The sequence below is a fragment of the Mixophyes fleayi genome, chromosome 6, assembly GCF_038048845.1.
Source record: "Mixophyes fleayi isolate aMixFle1 chromosome 6, aMixFle1.hap1, whole genome shotgun sequence".
Taxonomy (NCBI): domain Eukaryota; kingdom Metazoa; phylum Chordata; class Amphibia; order Anura; family Limnodynastidae; genus Mixophyes; species Mixophyes fleayi.
Window position 1 is genome coordinate 47,711,588 of NC_134407.1, and position 12,352 is coordinate 47,723,939.

Sequence of the window (12,352 nt, forward strand, 5' to 3'; positions counted from 1 at the left end):
TTCAACAGGCCAACCATAGATGGGTTATTGCTATTCAACTGTAAATATAAATACTATAATTTGAATATGGGATACTTGAAACAATATCTTTTTAAATATCCAGATTATAGAACAACATTACTTTACCATTTCTCAATTTTATATAAGGAGTGGAGACCTGGCAGAGAGGGGGAAGAGGAAGAAAAACACTTACTTACCCCACTCACCGAAAGCATTCGTACTGGAGCGAAGGAGTGGAATGGTTGAGTACCTGAACTCTATAGGCTAATGAGGTCAGTTGCTTAGACCTAGTGCCTGACTGAGGCAAACAGCCTGGGGCTGGCTGAGGTCTAGTGTCTGGAGCTGGCTGAGTTCTAGTGCTGGAGTTAACTGAGGCCTAGTACCTTGGGCTGGCTGAGACTTAACGCCTGGAGTTGACTGAGGCCTAATGACTGTGATTGACTGAGACTTAGTGCCTGGGGCTGACTAAGACCTAAGTGGCTGGGGTTGGTCTGAGGGGTAGGAGATGTATGATTGGTGCACCACCACTGACGTCACCCATGTGCTGCCTGACAGACCAGGGTCCAGTGTTGCCTCATCCCGGCTCTCACATTTATAAGATAATATGTCGAAAAAAAAACAGTATTTCAGAAAGATTTGCTTGCAACTGTTTACATTTAGGCCTCTTCCTCCACCAAATTCTGGTGATATACAGGTAATAAAAATAAAATAAAATGAAAAGACCAATCACAAAGTCACTAAATAGGGCATTAGACCACCACTTGCAGCCATTATGGCCTGTATGCACCATTACACTGAGTTTCCAATGTATGAAAATGTGCTAGAGGGATGCAGTTTGGAAACTACTTAGGAGCAAAAGGATCTAAGAATCACTATTTCAGATGACTTAAAGGTAGGTAAGAAATTTAATAAAACATTGAGAAAGGCAAGTCAGATGCTTGGTTGCAAAGGGAGAGGAATCAGTAGCAGAAACAAAGAAGAATAATGCCACTGTATAGGTCATTGGTACGGCCTCATCTAGAATACTGGGTTCAGTTCCTGGAGGCCATAACTCCATAAGAATATAAATATATTAGAGACTGTACAAAAAAGGGCAACTAAAATGGTGCATGGTCTACAGCACAAAACTTACCCGGAAAGACTAAAAGATCTTAATATGTATAGTTTGGAGTAGAGAAGGTAAAGGCAGGTCATGACAGGAACTTTCAAATACAATATATCAAGGGTTTTAACAAGGTGCAGGAGGGAAACATTCTTCAAAGGTAGAAAAGTATTAGAACACGAGGACATGCACTAAAACTGGAGGGAACTAGATATGGAGGAAATTTGGAAGAAAAATGACTTCACAGAAAGTGGTTAAGTGGAATAGCCTCCCATCAGAGGTGGTAGAGCTTAATACAGTAGAGCAATTTAAACATCTTGGGATAGACATAAGGATATCTCTACAAAGAACTAAGCATCAAATAGGGTTTATGGATACCATAGGTTAAAAAATAGGCAGACTAATTGTCGCCTCATTTGGTTGGTCGGACCGTTTAATATTTTCGTTCCAATCTCGTTTCCGCTGTGTAGTGTGTATAAACTTCCGACCGATCCATGACAATCTTCCAATACTTCCTCGACCTGGGGGGCATGTGTATGTAAATTTTTTGATGTCTGTCCCAGTCCAACGTGGTGCGGAATCCGCACATCACTGACTTGTGTTTTGTATCGATGTATATTGCACCTGTTTGGCTGCAGACCATTACACTTGTATAAAGCACGTGGGTTATTACCCTTTGCGTCTATATATCGGCAATGTATTCATATTTACTCTTTATACACTTATACCTTTATAACCTATTAAAGTTATATTAACCTTTATTAATTTATAATTGTGAAGTACCCAGAATAAACCACAGTGTTCAAGCAACATTTTTATTGCAGGAAAAAGGTACAAAAATTTTAACACACACAGCTGTCTGAAAGATCCGCATGAGAAGTGAGCGCACCCAAACCAATCAGAGCGCAGAGTACTGGAGAGTATTATTTTTAGTATTTAGTATTTTTAAAGGTGCTACTGGTTTGTGGCAGAAAAGGTCTTGATGTCGCTTGGGCTTCTATTGATTTCTTTATCTACAATACAAGTAAATAAAATTTTTTTACCATTTAACTTCTATATCTGTAATTTATATTCAACAACATAAATACTCTCATTTTCTCACCTTGCACACTGCTCGAGATCAGTTTATATTTTGGTCCTTGTGGCGAAATCGCAAGAATAGCGGGCTTAACCTCCATACATTCTGGAAAACAGACGCCATTTTGGTTATTATAACGGTACAGGTATGTGCCCAAAGCATTTAGTTGTCTACACATGTTCACTGAAATTACCTTTGTGTAGAACTTCTTTAGTATATTTTTCTTTTTCAATTTTTTCTTGTTTGCTAACAGGTGTAACATTAATGGTATCAGTGGTATCTAAACAGGCCTTCTCACCATTAATTGTTCGTTCTGACATAAAAAATTTGGTTACAAATTAGTTTACATTGCTTTATGTGACACTAGAATGAAATAAAGTCCTTCTAACAGGTACACTACACGTGCTACTGACCTTTTTTAATGTCGTTGTCGTCTCGGTCCAGTACTTTGACCATCATCTCCACCTCTCTTGGGCTCATTGGATTTGCTCTTCTTGAGTATCTCCATCCCCCACTGTTAGGAACCCCTCCAGTCAGCACGACAGAACCTGGAGTCTGCTCCGAAAGTCTGGTGTTCGCTGGAGCCCCTAGTGGTGGGTAGGCTGCAGACGAACGGAGGGTCGTGAACTGTGCACTGACTGGGGAGAATCCAGGGGTAGCGTGAAGTAGCAGAGTAGAATCCAAGCAGAGTGGAATCCAAGCAGAGGTCGAGGGCCGGCAGCAGACAGTGAATCCAGATAACGAGCCGAGGTCAGGGGTCACAGGCAATACAACAAGGTCCAGAAACAAGCCAGGGGTCATACACGGGAAATCCAAACTAGAATACAGCACAGGAGCAGGGAAACAAGGAACAGGAGCCTAGCTACACTGGGAGCTATTACTGGCAATGAGGAGTCGTGGCGGCCCTTCGGGGAGCCGCGACTTATGACACCCACCTTAACTTTTCCATCATTTTTTGGCCCTTCCAGCACCATCTCTGACTATGTCTCCGTCTCCATAGCTGCAACCCCCACTGACACCTTCTCCTCACCCGCAACCCCCACTGACACTTTCTCACTTGCTATCTTCTGACGCTCCTCAGCGCCAAACAGGCTCCTCTGTCATTTTATACACTCAGACATGGGCGTTCGTTTCTGCTGTGGACCAATCAGCGATGATGCACGCCGAGAATGGAGAATTCCATTACATACGAACGGATTTTATTATTAGGGAATATTCATTGCATTGCACTTTAGCAGTTAAATGTTTTTTCTAAATGTAATGTATATTACTAAACTTCTATTTTATAGAAATGAATGAAGAGACAGTGTTGCCTTCTCTTTTTATGCAGCTTTGGGTGTTAACTATAGCGAAAGCTCTGCCCCTTTATGCTAATGTCTTTGGTATCTCGTTACAGTTCCCTCAAATGTCGCTGCAGTGTGTACGAAATTAAATCATTGCTCACGTCAACATGGTTGTAAAAAGTCGCTAAAGGGACGTCCGCTCTTCCCTTTATCGTCCTAAACAAGCCTAATGTGTATGCAGTCCATGTACCGAGCGATTAGACCATCGATCGCATGTAAAATCGCCCGGCATAAAAAATTGGTCGAAATTTCTGTAGTGTGTACCCAGCTTAAGTGGGGAAAGTGGTTCTTATCTGCTGTCAAATTCTATGTTACTATGATCCTTTCACTGCATGGGTCCAGATCTATTAGCTGAGTAGACCATTGCATACACATAATATCAATGTCATGCTCATCGGACCATTGAGCTACCAAACATGCTTTGTGGTTGGGGGGAGTCATTCTGGAAGACACCCATCATGTGCAAAAAGGGATTACGATGATCACTCATCAACAAGTGCAATAGGTTGATGAATGGAAAGCTCCCTGAAGAATTATGTTATGCCTGCTCTAGTCTTACATTTAATTTAAAAAGCTGGTGGAAGTCACACTGACTTGTCACATTTGTTTGTTATAGCTTGTAACACTTATATTACATTAAAATGCCTGTTGACATGTTATTATGGATTGGTGACTAAATGTATTGTTCTAAGTTACTACTGAGATTAAGGGCAATGTGCGGCCTTAAAGGGTATCAGGTTGCCCATCACTGATATGAAGCATAGCTTTATGCAGATAAACTGCAATTCCTTCAAAGAATCTCTTAGTAGAGATGTGCTTTATCTGCAGACTTTCAGCTTTAATTTGAGGGTATTTACATCCAAATCAGGTGAACAGTGTAGGAATTACAACGGTTTCTCTATGTGCCTCCCACTTTTTAAGGGACCAAAAGTAATGGGACAATCGACTCAAAACCTATTTCATGGACATGTGTGGGCTATTCCCTCGTTATTTCATCATCAATTAAGCAGGTAAAAGGTCTGGAGTTGATTCTAGGTGTGACATTTGCATTTGGAATCTGTTGCTGTCGACTCTCCATATGAGATCCAAATAGCTGTCACTATCAGTGAAGCAAGCCATCAGAGAGATAGCAAAAACATTAGGTGTGGCCACACAAAGGCATGAATGGAGCTTATTATTGGTTTAATTATGGCTTAAGTCACAAAGGAAAACAAAAGTATAGTCAAGGACGGAACGCTTTGTATGACAGCTCCCTCAACCTCCCTACAGTTATGTATGACAGCCCCTCTCCCTCCCTATAGTTTTGTATGACAGCTCCCTCAACCTCCCTACAGTTATGTATGACAGCCCCTCTCCCTCCCTATAGTTTTGTATGACAGCCCCCTCTTCCTCCCTACAGTTTTGTATGACAGCCCCCTCTCCCTCCCTAGTTTTGTATGACAGCCCCCTCTCCCTCCCTAGTTTTGTATGACAGCCCCCCCTATAGTTTTCGATGACAGCCCCCTCCCCTCCTTCCTAGAGTTTTGAATGACAGCCCCCCTCCCTACAGTTTTGTATGACAGCCCCCTTGCTCCCCCTCTATAGTTTTGTATGACAGTCCCTTCTCCCTCCCTATAGTTTTGTTCTGCTGCACAGTGTTGCGGGAGCCCATACAGCTACAGGCAGCCTCGCGATTGCTATCCACTGACTGCCTTTGATCGTCGACGCCCCATCCCCCCAAGCCGGTAAAAAAAAAAAAGTGATATATGGGGCGGCCTCCAGTGCTGTTAGGTCACCGGCCTACCGGTAAACTTCCTGGTAAGGGCTATGCCCAATCAATCCGCCCCTGAATGGGAAAAGGCTTCCCAGAGTTACTCAGTAGCATAGTTCTAGGGAAACATATTGATACCATAATAACAGGAGAGCCACAGATTACCTGTGGTTTTGATATACAAGTCTAATCTCTCTCATCCCATTTTTCCAGTCTTTTGTGAAGCAATCAGCACATAGGATCAAAAACAGAAGTATTTATTTTTTTACCTTTATTTTTTAAGAAAGGTCTTTTGAATGATATAGTGGGCAGTGTGTATTTTGTCTAATTAAATTGTATGTATATAACAGATATGGAAGCCCTTGTCCATTATTCCATTATGCACTAACTACAGGAGTGGCAAAGCTGCATTACTAGGGGTCCCTTTCCTTCATTACCCACTCAAAGTGCAGGAATAATAGCAGCACCTTTATGGATGGCTGCGGTTCATGCCCAGCGAGGTTCATACATTCAAACAACCCTACTGTGCCAGCAGGCTTCAATCTACTCTGCACCAATCCATTTAATATTTGCAGTCTGGGGTGTTTAAGACAGACCCCAACTGAGGTGACACCTGGAGACAGTGGTACCATCTAAAGGGGAATGTACTAAATTTAACAATTGCTTTTAATAATGTAATTGTTATGTAGTAACTTCAATTTGGGGGTTATTAGAAGTATAAACTGTATACAACAAAATGTATATAAATTCCAATATACATGATCTGCAAACAGTATTACAGTATTACTGATCATTGTTACCAGCACAGATCTTGCATCAGGGGGAATGCAGGTGTAACAGATATGTCTCCTAAGAGACATATCTGGCTTTTCCTGGCATGCATATGCTGAGTGTTTTGTATTGAATGGAGGGGGCGGAGCTTAATGACGCGATTAAGCCCCGCCCATCCATTCACTACCGTGAATTTAGGCAAATGCGGGAGCTTTTCCTACTCTTCCGTGAGGACTCCCCGAAATTCGGAAGCCACCCGGGAATTCCGCAAGAGTAGGCAAGTATGATATATTGGAATAATTGAAACAATAAAGTATTGAAAGTTGTTGTTATAATTTAATATACTGGAATTCACTTATATGTTCCATATTAAAAAAATTCACCAAGGAAGCTCAGTTCCGTTCCAGGAAAAAAACTTTCCAGTTTGGTCCATGCTTAGTCTGTCAATATTGTTCATAAGATATGTCACAGAGCGTTCAGGAGAAAACAGCTTTTCTTTGGGAACATGTTTATGGTATGGTCTTGACAAGTCGGTGTTCACAGTGCCTGGGTGTAGAGAAACACAGACCACTCTGCTCTTTCCTCTGCTCAGTTCCACAGAAAGGGTTTTGGTGGCCATATTGAGAGCCGCTTTAGACATTCTGTAGCTGTACCACCCACCTAGGTCTGAAGAAATAGAGGTTAATTTACTATTGAATGTGCATTAAATATATTAATATAGAGCTTTTTAGTAAAGTAAATAAATACTTCCTATTGAAATGTAGGACAATAAGATTCTCTGTACGAAATGTATTATGCCTTCAAACTGTGTTTCACAGAACATTAATAGAAAAGAGGGTTTAAAGAAATACTAACTTTGTAAAAAGTTAGTCATTTTGGTAACAGATGTGGGCAAGTGTAAGTTGGGTACAGTTAGCATAGCATGTCCCCTAAAGATCCAACTTAATGAGACTTAGACATGTCCCCTGATGCCTATTTTTGGAGTCATATCTTTAACAGCCACTTCTGATTGGATTATTCTGGCTCTACCCACAGCTCACTGTAATGTAATCATATCTGTCCAATCACAAATAGAAGATAAGAGCCTGGGAGACCTTTTCTCCAGCAAGCATAAGTATCAGCCAATGTGGAAGTTGACACCAATGGCTGTTTGAGGATCCCTGTCACCAGTGGAAAATTAAAACTACCATGAACAATGGACAATGCTAAGCCTATGTAGCCATGCATATTTCTCCATGCCTGAACATCTACTGAAACACTAATGATTTTTTAATATTTAATCCAGGCCGCTTATTAATATACAGAGTAACCCTTGTACGCCAAGTAACTGCAATAAAGAACAAGAATATCTCACTAAGATCATTGGAATATAAAGTAAGCCTAAGACAAAGCTCACTTCTCTTGTTAAGGTTACACTTTAACCACTGGATTTAGATAGATTATGCATCCTTACTGCCATTGGCTCCAGTCAAAACATGCTTATTATAATCTGCCAATGTCTGCCACTCTTACGTAAGGTAACAGTGGTGATCTCAACCTGACTCTGCTGTTTGGCAGAGTAATAATTATCTCCACGGGTGCTTTTAAGGGACATTGTTAACACTGAGAGAAATCTGTACTAATACTGTGCCATTATCTATCATTGTAGCATCTATAATATAAATGTCTAGTGGCGTGTGTTAGTCTGTCTGTGTGTGAAAAAAAAAAAAACAAGCTGCAGCACCACCTGCTGGTCAGAGTTATACACTGACCTATATATTTCTTGAAGGAGAAGTGACAGTTGGGAGTGGTTGGTGGTTGCCGGGGGTGACAGTGGAGTGTTTTTAACACCTTAAGTAGCTTGATTTGACTAGAATGCATGAGTATCATGCACGGGTTAACTTGTACCCTAATAAAAGTATAGCAAGTAGCCCTGGAAATGTCTAACTTAACAAGGGATTATGATTAGGACGAGTTTGACAGGAGCTACAGTGATATACACCGCTTAAGGTTTTATGAGGATCTGTGGCTGAAATGATGATGATATGGAAATCTGAGGAAAACATATCATCAACTAGGGGTCTGGACAAAGCAGATAATGGAGTGGTGCCTGAGAAAACGTTTTCCACTATCATTATAAAACAACAAGACATGATCTTCCATCCCATTAGAGTTCTGCCCCCATCTCGCTTACCATGGACCACAGCAGACTCTCCTTTATTCCTCCTGTCTACTGTCTTGGTGTTACCATTAACTCCACTCTCCCAGGCCTGCCACTTACACCTTCAAAAAACTACCATGATTTGACCATATTGCACTTTTGATGTCACCAGGAATGCTCATCCACTCTCTCGTTGTCTACTACTATAATCTTATGCTGTCTAACATCTCAGTCATAGCTCCCCACTTCAATCCATTAAGACCACGGTGGGTCTGATTTTCCTCTTCCATTGAACAATTCCTCCTCTGCCAATCCCTACACTGGATCCTCATTCCTTAAAGAATCCTATTCAAACTGTCCAACCTCACCTACTAAGCCATCAGGCACTCCTCACCCCCTACATCTCAGACCTGATCTCACTTCACACTACTTTCTACACATTTCCCTGCCAATGACCAGTGCCTTGAATCCCCACTGATATCCACAAACCACTCCAGTCTACAAGACTTCTCACGTGCTGATCCCCACCCTTAAAACGTTCATGCCCATTCAGACTCTCCACCAGCATAAATCCCACCTACTCATCAAACATTCTCCTAGCTAATGCCACTCTCACTGGCCTAGCCTGGCTTTGCCCACATGCTCAGTCTGTGCAGCCCCTCGTTTGAGCTTCATCCCTCCCCATTAGATTGTAAGCTTCCATATCACATCTTGTCTTCTTGCCTTCTCCAACCTCATACACCTGTGTTCTTGTATTACGCCTCTTGTATGTTCTGTACTACACTTTATGTCTGTTTTGTATCTTACATATTATGTTTTACTTATTATACTTACTGGTATTAGTATACAATGTCCTTGTTGAACCTCTATGTTTATGTACTTTGCTCTATTATTTATAAATAAACAGTAAAAATAAATAATACTAAATTCAACTTCTGGAACCTCTGGTGAAAGAATTGTGTCACATCCCAGTTCCAGCCACCTACAGGATCTATACCAGGATGCACTGAAGCTATTCTGTTGATGAGTGAGCTTATTGAAGGTGTCCAGACTTCTGCATATAAAGCACAATATTGTTAATATATGTATAAATGATAATATCTGTATAAACAGTGAGTTCTGATGTCATCAGTTCCCCTCTACTGTAAAGTATTACAGATAGCTAAAGTCACCTCAGGATCAATATAATTTACAATGGGGAGTGCAGTACCCCATATAATCACACATAATGACCTTTACAGCAAACATGGGTGTATTACTTATTCTTACCATTGTCGGCTATAGAGCCTACTTTAGCACTTATGTTAACTAAAATGGCACTGTGTTGTCTGGACTTGTCAGATGACTGTGCTCCAAACGTCCCTCTTCCTTTCATGAGCAGGGGTGAAAAATGTTTTGCCATTAACAACGGACCTATGGTGTTTGTCGCAAGTGCCTGGGAGAGACCCTATAGAATAGGAAAAAAAAAAATATTATATATATGCATAATTAGAGATCCCATGGTTTGCAGTTTTCCCAGATCAATTTCCTTTTTTCTCTACTCTAAAAGTTTAATTCACAATGCTTATTTTTTGGTAATTCACACTCCATAGTTACCTACATGAATAATAAGTGGTTATATGTTCCTTTAACAGTTTTTATCTTATTTAGAACTCAGGAGTTTGTGAGGGATTTAATATCATTAGACAATTCCAGTCACATGGTTATCCTGGTTTTTAATTTTAGAATGATGGAAGCTACCAGTACAGAAAAAGTTGTGTGTTCTTTACATTGTACAAACATACCTAATTGAGATTTTGTTTGACATTTTGGAACCTGTACTTAAAAAAATGTGCAGTATTCTATAGAATCATAGTTTCACTCTTAAAGGACAGCAAGATGTGTGGTGGAAAAGTTTAGCGGCAGACAAAAAAGTCAACAGCGATTGCAAAAAAATTGCATGGTTTGCCCCAATGGTTGATTACGCTTTAATTGGAGTGTGTCTGTATTCCTTTTAAATGTACTTTAGTTGGAAGTATACATGTAGAAGACTGCATAACATAGCACATTACATGCAAACAATGACAGCCATTCCCCTACACTTTCCATATGCATACATTAATCCTCTGCTAGGCATATGAGAGTTTATGTGTGCACGATGCCATATACTTACTGCACAGCTACCAGACATATGCACAGATATTTAACTATTGTTAGCCATAAATGAAAAGAAAAATGTCCTATTGCAAGTCATGTATTGCAGAGAAATAAACTGCCAGCCATATGCTATACAGATACCACCAAATATAATAACTTGCACAGATACTCCCCTGCTCAGCATATATTACAAAATACACCCACGGCCCCAAATAGCACCAAATGCCCACCATATTTTGTAACCCCAGAAGACACTGCACTTGATCCTACCAAGTTTCCCATCCTTAGGCTATGTACACAGTAGCATTTGCACATTAAAATGCGTTGTGCTTCATATACGTTCAATCTGTGACAAAACAGGAAGTTATGTTACCAAACATATGTGGAAACGTATATATAAACTTTTGTTATCCGCATCTCATTGAATTTAGTGTGCTCTCATTGCGAGTTTTTAACTGAATTGACAAGTTGGATGCATTGAAATGGACCAAGAAGGGTTAATAAACAAAACATTGCAAAGTACATAAAAACCTCAAACTTGTACATTACAATGTTTTTCATTTCTCTGCCGATTACATGCACTTAACATGCATTAGCAATGCCATATACCAGTGTGTATGTACCCTAAACACAGCAGGGAGGCTAGATCAACTAACCTGCATGCTGAAGTCACTCTAAGGCACCAGAGGGGTATTTTTGAATAGATACAAGCCCATGCCTTACTTTATCCACCTAAAGGTAAGCATAAATTATGAATAATTTTCTAAGTGACTTACCTCAGAAGAGACCTCCCTAAGACTTGTCTCTCCCTTCCCACTGGGGTGCAACATGGCTGAGGAATTAATTAAAAGATCCAGGCTGCCGAAATTCTGTTCCACCTTTTGTGCAGCTTCCCGTATATCACACTGGCTGGTAACATCTAGCTTCATTATAGTAAGTGCATCTGGGTACTTATCCTTCAATGCTTGCAGATCAGCGGCTGAGTGGGGGTCCCTGCATGTTCCTATTACGGTGGTCCCGTGTCTGGACAGAACTAAGGACTTACAGAACTGGAATCCGATGCCCCGGCTTGCTCCTTGCACCAGTGCTATTCCTCCCGTCATTCTTGCCAGCTAATGAGGTTAGGCAAAGAAAGAGGTATTTGCTGCTTATGAAATGTCAAAAACGTTTTACATAACGTGAATTACAGCGCCACCCAGTGGAAGACATGTAAAACTCGTCATTCATGAAAATATAATACATTGGTCTTTTTTTATTGTTATGTTAAATGAGGTTTGGTAGTATAATGAATACTTACCAACTTTAAGAAGCAGCAGTCCGGGAGGGGGTCCGTCGAGGGGGCGTGGCCTCGAGTGGTGCGCCGTTAAGCTCCGCCTCCTGTCAATCTTAACCCATTTTAGCCAATCGCAGCAGGGGGCGGGGCCACGGTGCCGCGTTTAGCGCCGCCCCTCGCTATCTTCAACAGCGGCGACTTCGGGATCTGGGGTTTTTGCCTGCTCTCTCGGGAGCCCGGGAGAACTCCCAAAAATTCGGGAGTCTCCCGGACATTCCGGGAGAGTAGGCAACTATGGTATAATGGCATAGTATAATGTATATTTGAAGGAGATATTTCATTTAAAAGCTATGTATACCTATGTAATGTCCTACTGAAAATGTATTAAATGGAGGCCATACCATTTACAAAGCCCAAATCATCGGCTATGCAGTGTAAAAGCAGCCCTGGACCTGCCATGTGCTATGATTTGCGCAAGTGCACCTAGGCTTCAGCTGAAGTGCATGGATTTACAGAGCAAGATGGCAATGTTGAGCAAGATGGCAATGTTGGCGGAGGAGCCAAACATTTGCACAAGCAGAGTGGAAGAGTAAAGAGTAGAATGTGGGTTGCACTGATGCATTTTGTTTTGCAGACACAAGATTTACTTTTAAGGAGCAAGATTATTGAGATCACTGGCTGGATCATTTTTAGGACATTCCTTGCCGTGTGGAGAGGCGCTCGTCCATTTCCACTTTGTAAAAACACTTGAATTTTACA

The 12,352-nt window shown here is 41.1% G+C and overlaps 1 protein-coding gene across 1 annotated transcript; it reads right to left on the reverse strand.

Annotated features, from left to right (window-relative positions):
* Positions 1-6,360: 6,360 nt before the first annotated feature.
* Positions 6,361-11,777, reverse strand: LOC142161128 (C-signal-like). The gene is made up of 4 exons (XM_075216416.1): positions 11,618-11,777; positions 11,097-11,432; positions 9,454-9,631; positions 6,361-6,710 (listed from the first exon to the last, which is right to left on the reverse strand). Exons 2-4 carry the CDS (start codon positions 11,421-11,423, stop codon positions 6,424-6,426), a joined length of 792 nt encoding a protein of 263 aa, XP_075072517.1. The 5' UTR covers positions 11,424-11,432; positions 11,618-11,777; the 3' UTR covers positions 6,361-6,423.
* Between the last annotated feature and the right edge of the window lie 575 nt (positions 11,778-12,352).

Excerpts from the sequence above, each read along its gene's own strand:
- LOC142161128 (XM_075216416.1), bottom strand. The coding sequence starts at position 11,423 with ATGACGGGAGGAATAGCACTGGTGCAAGGAGCAAGCCGGGGCATCGGA. Across the intron at positions 9,632-11,096 it reads TTAGGGAGGTCTCTTCTGAG|GGTCTCTCCCAGGCACTTGC; the intron begins GTAAGTCACTTA and ends CCTATTCTATAG. Across the intron at positions 6,711-9,453 it reads AGGCTCTATAGCCGACAATG|ACCTAGGTGGGTGGTACAGC; the intron begins GTAAGAATAAGT and ends CTATTTCTTCAG.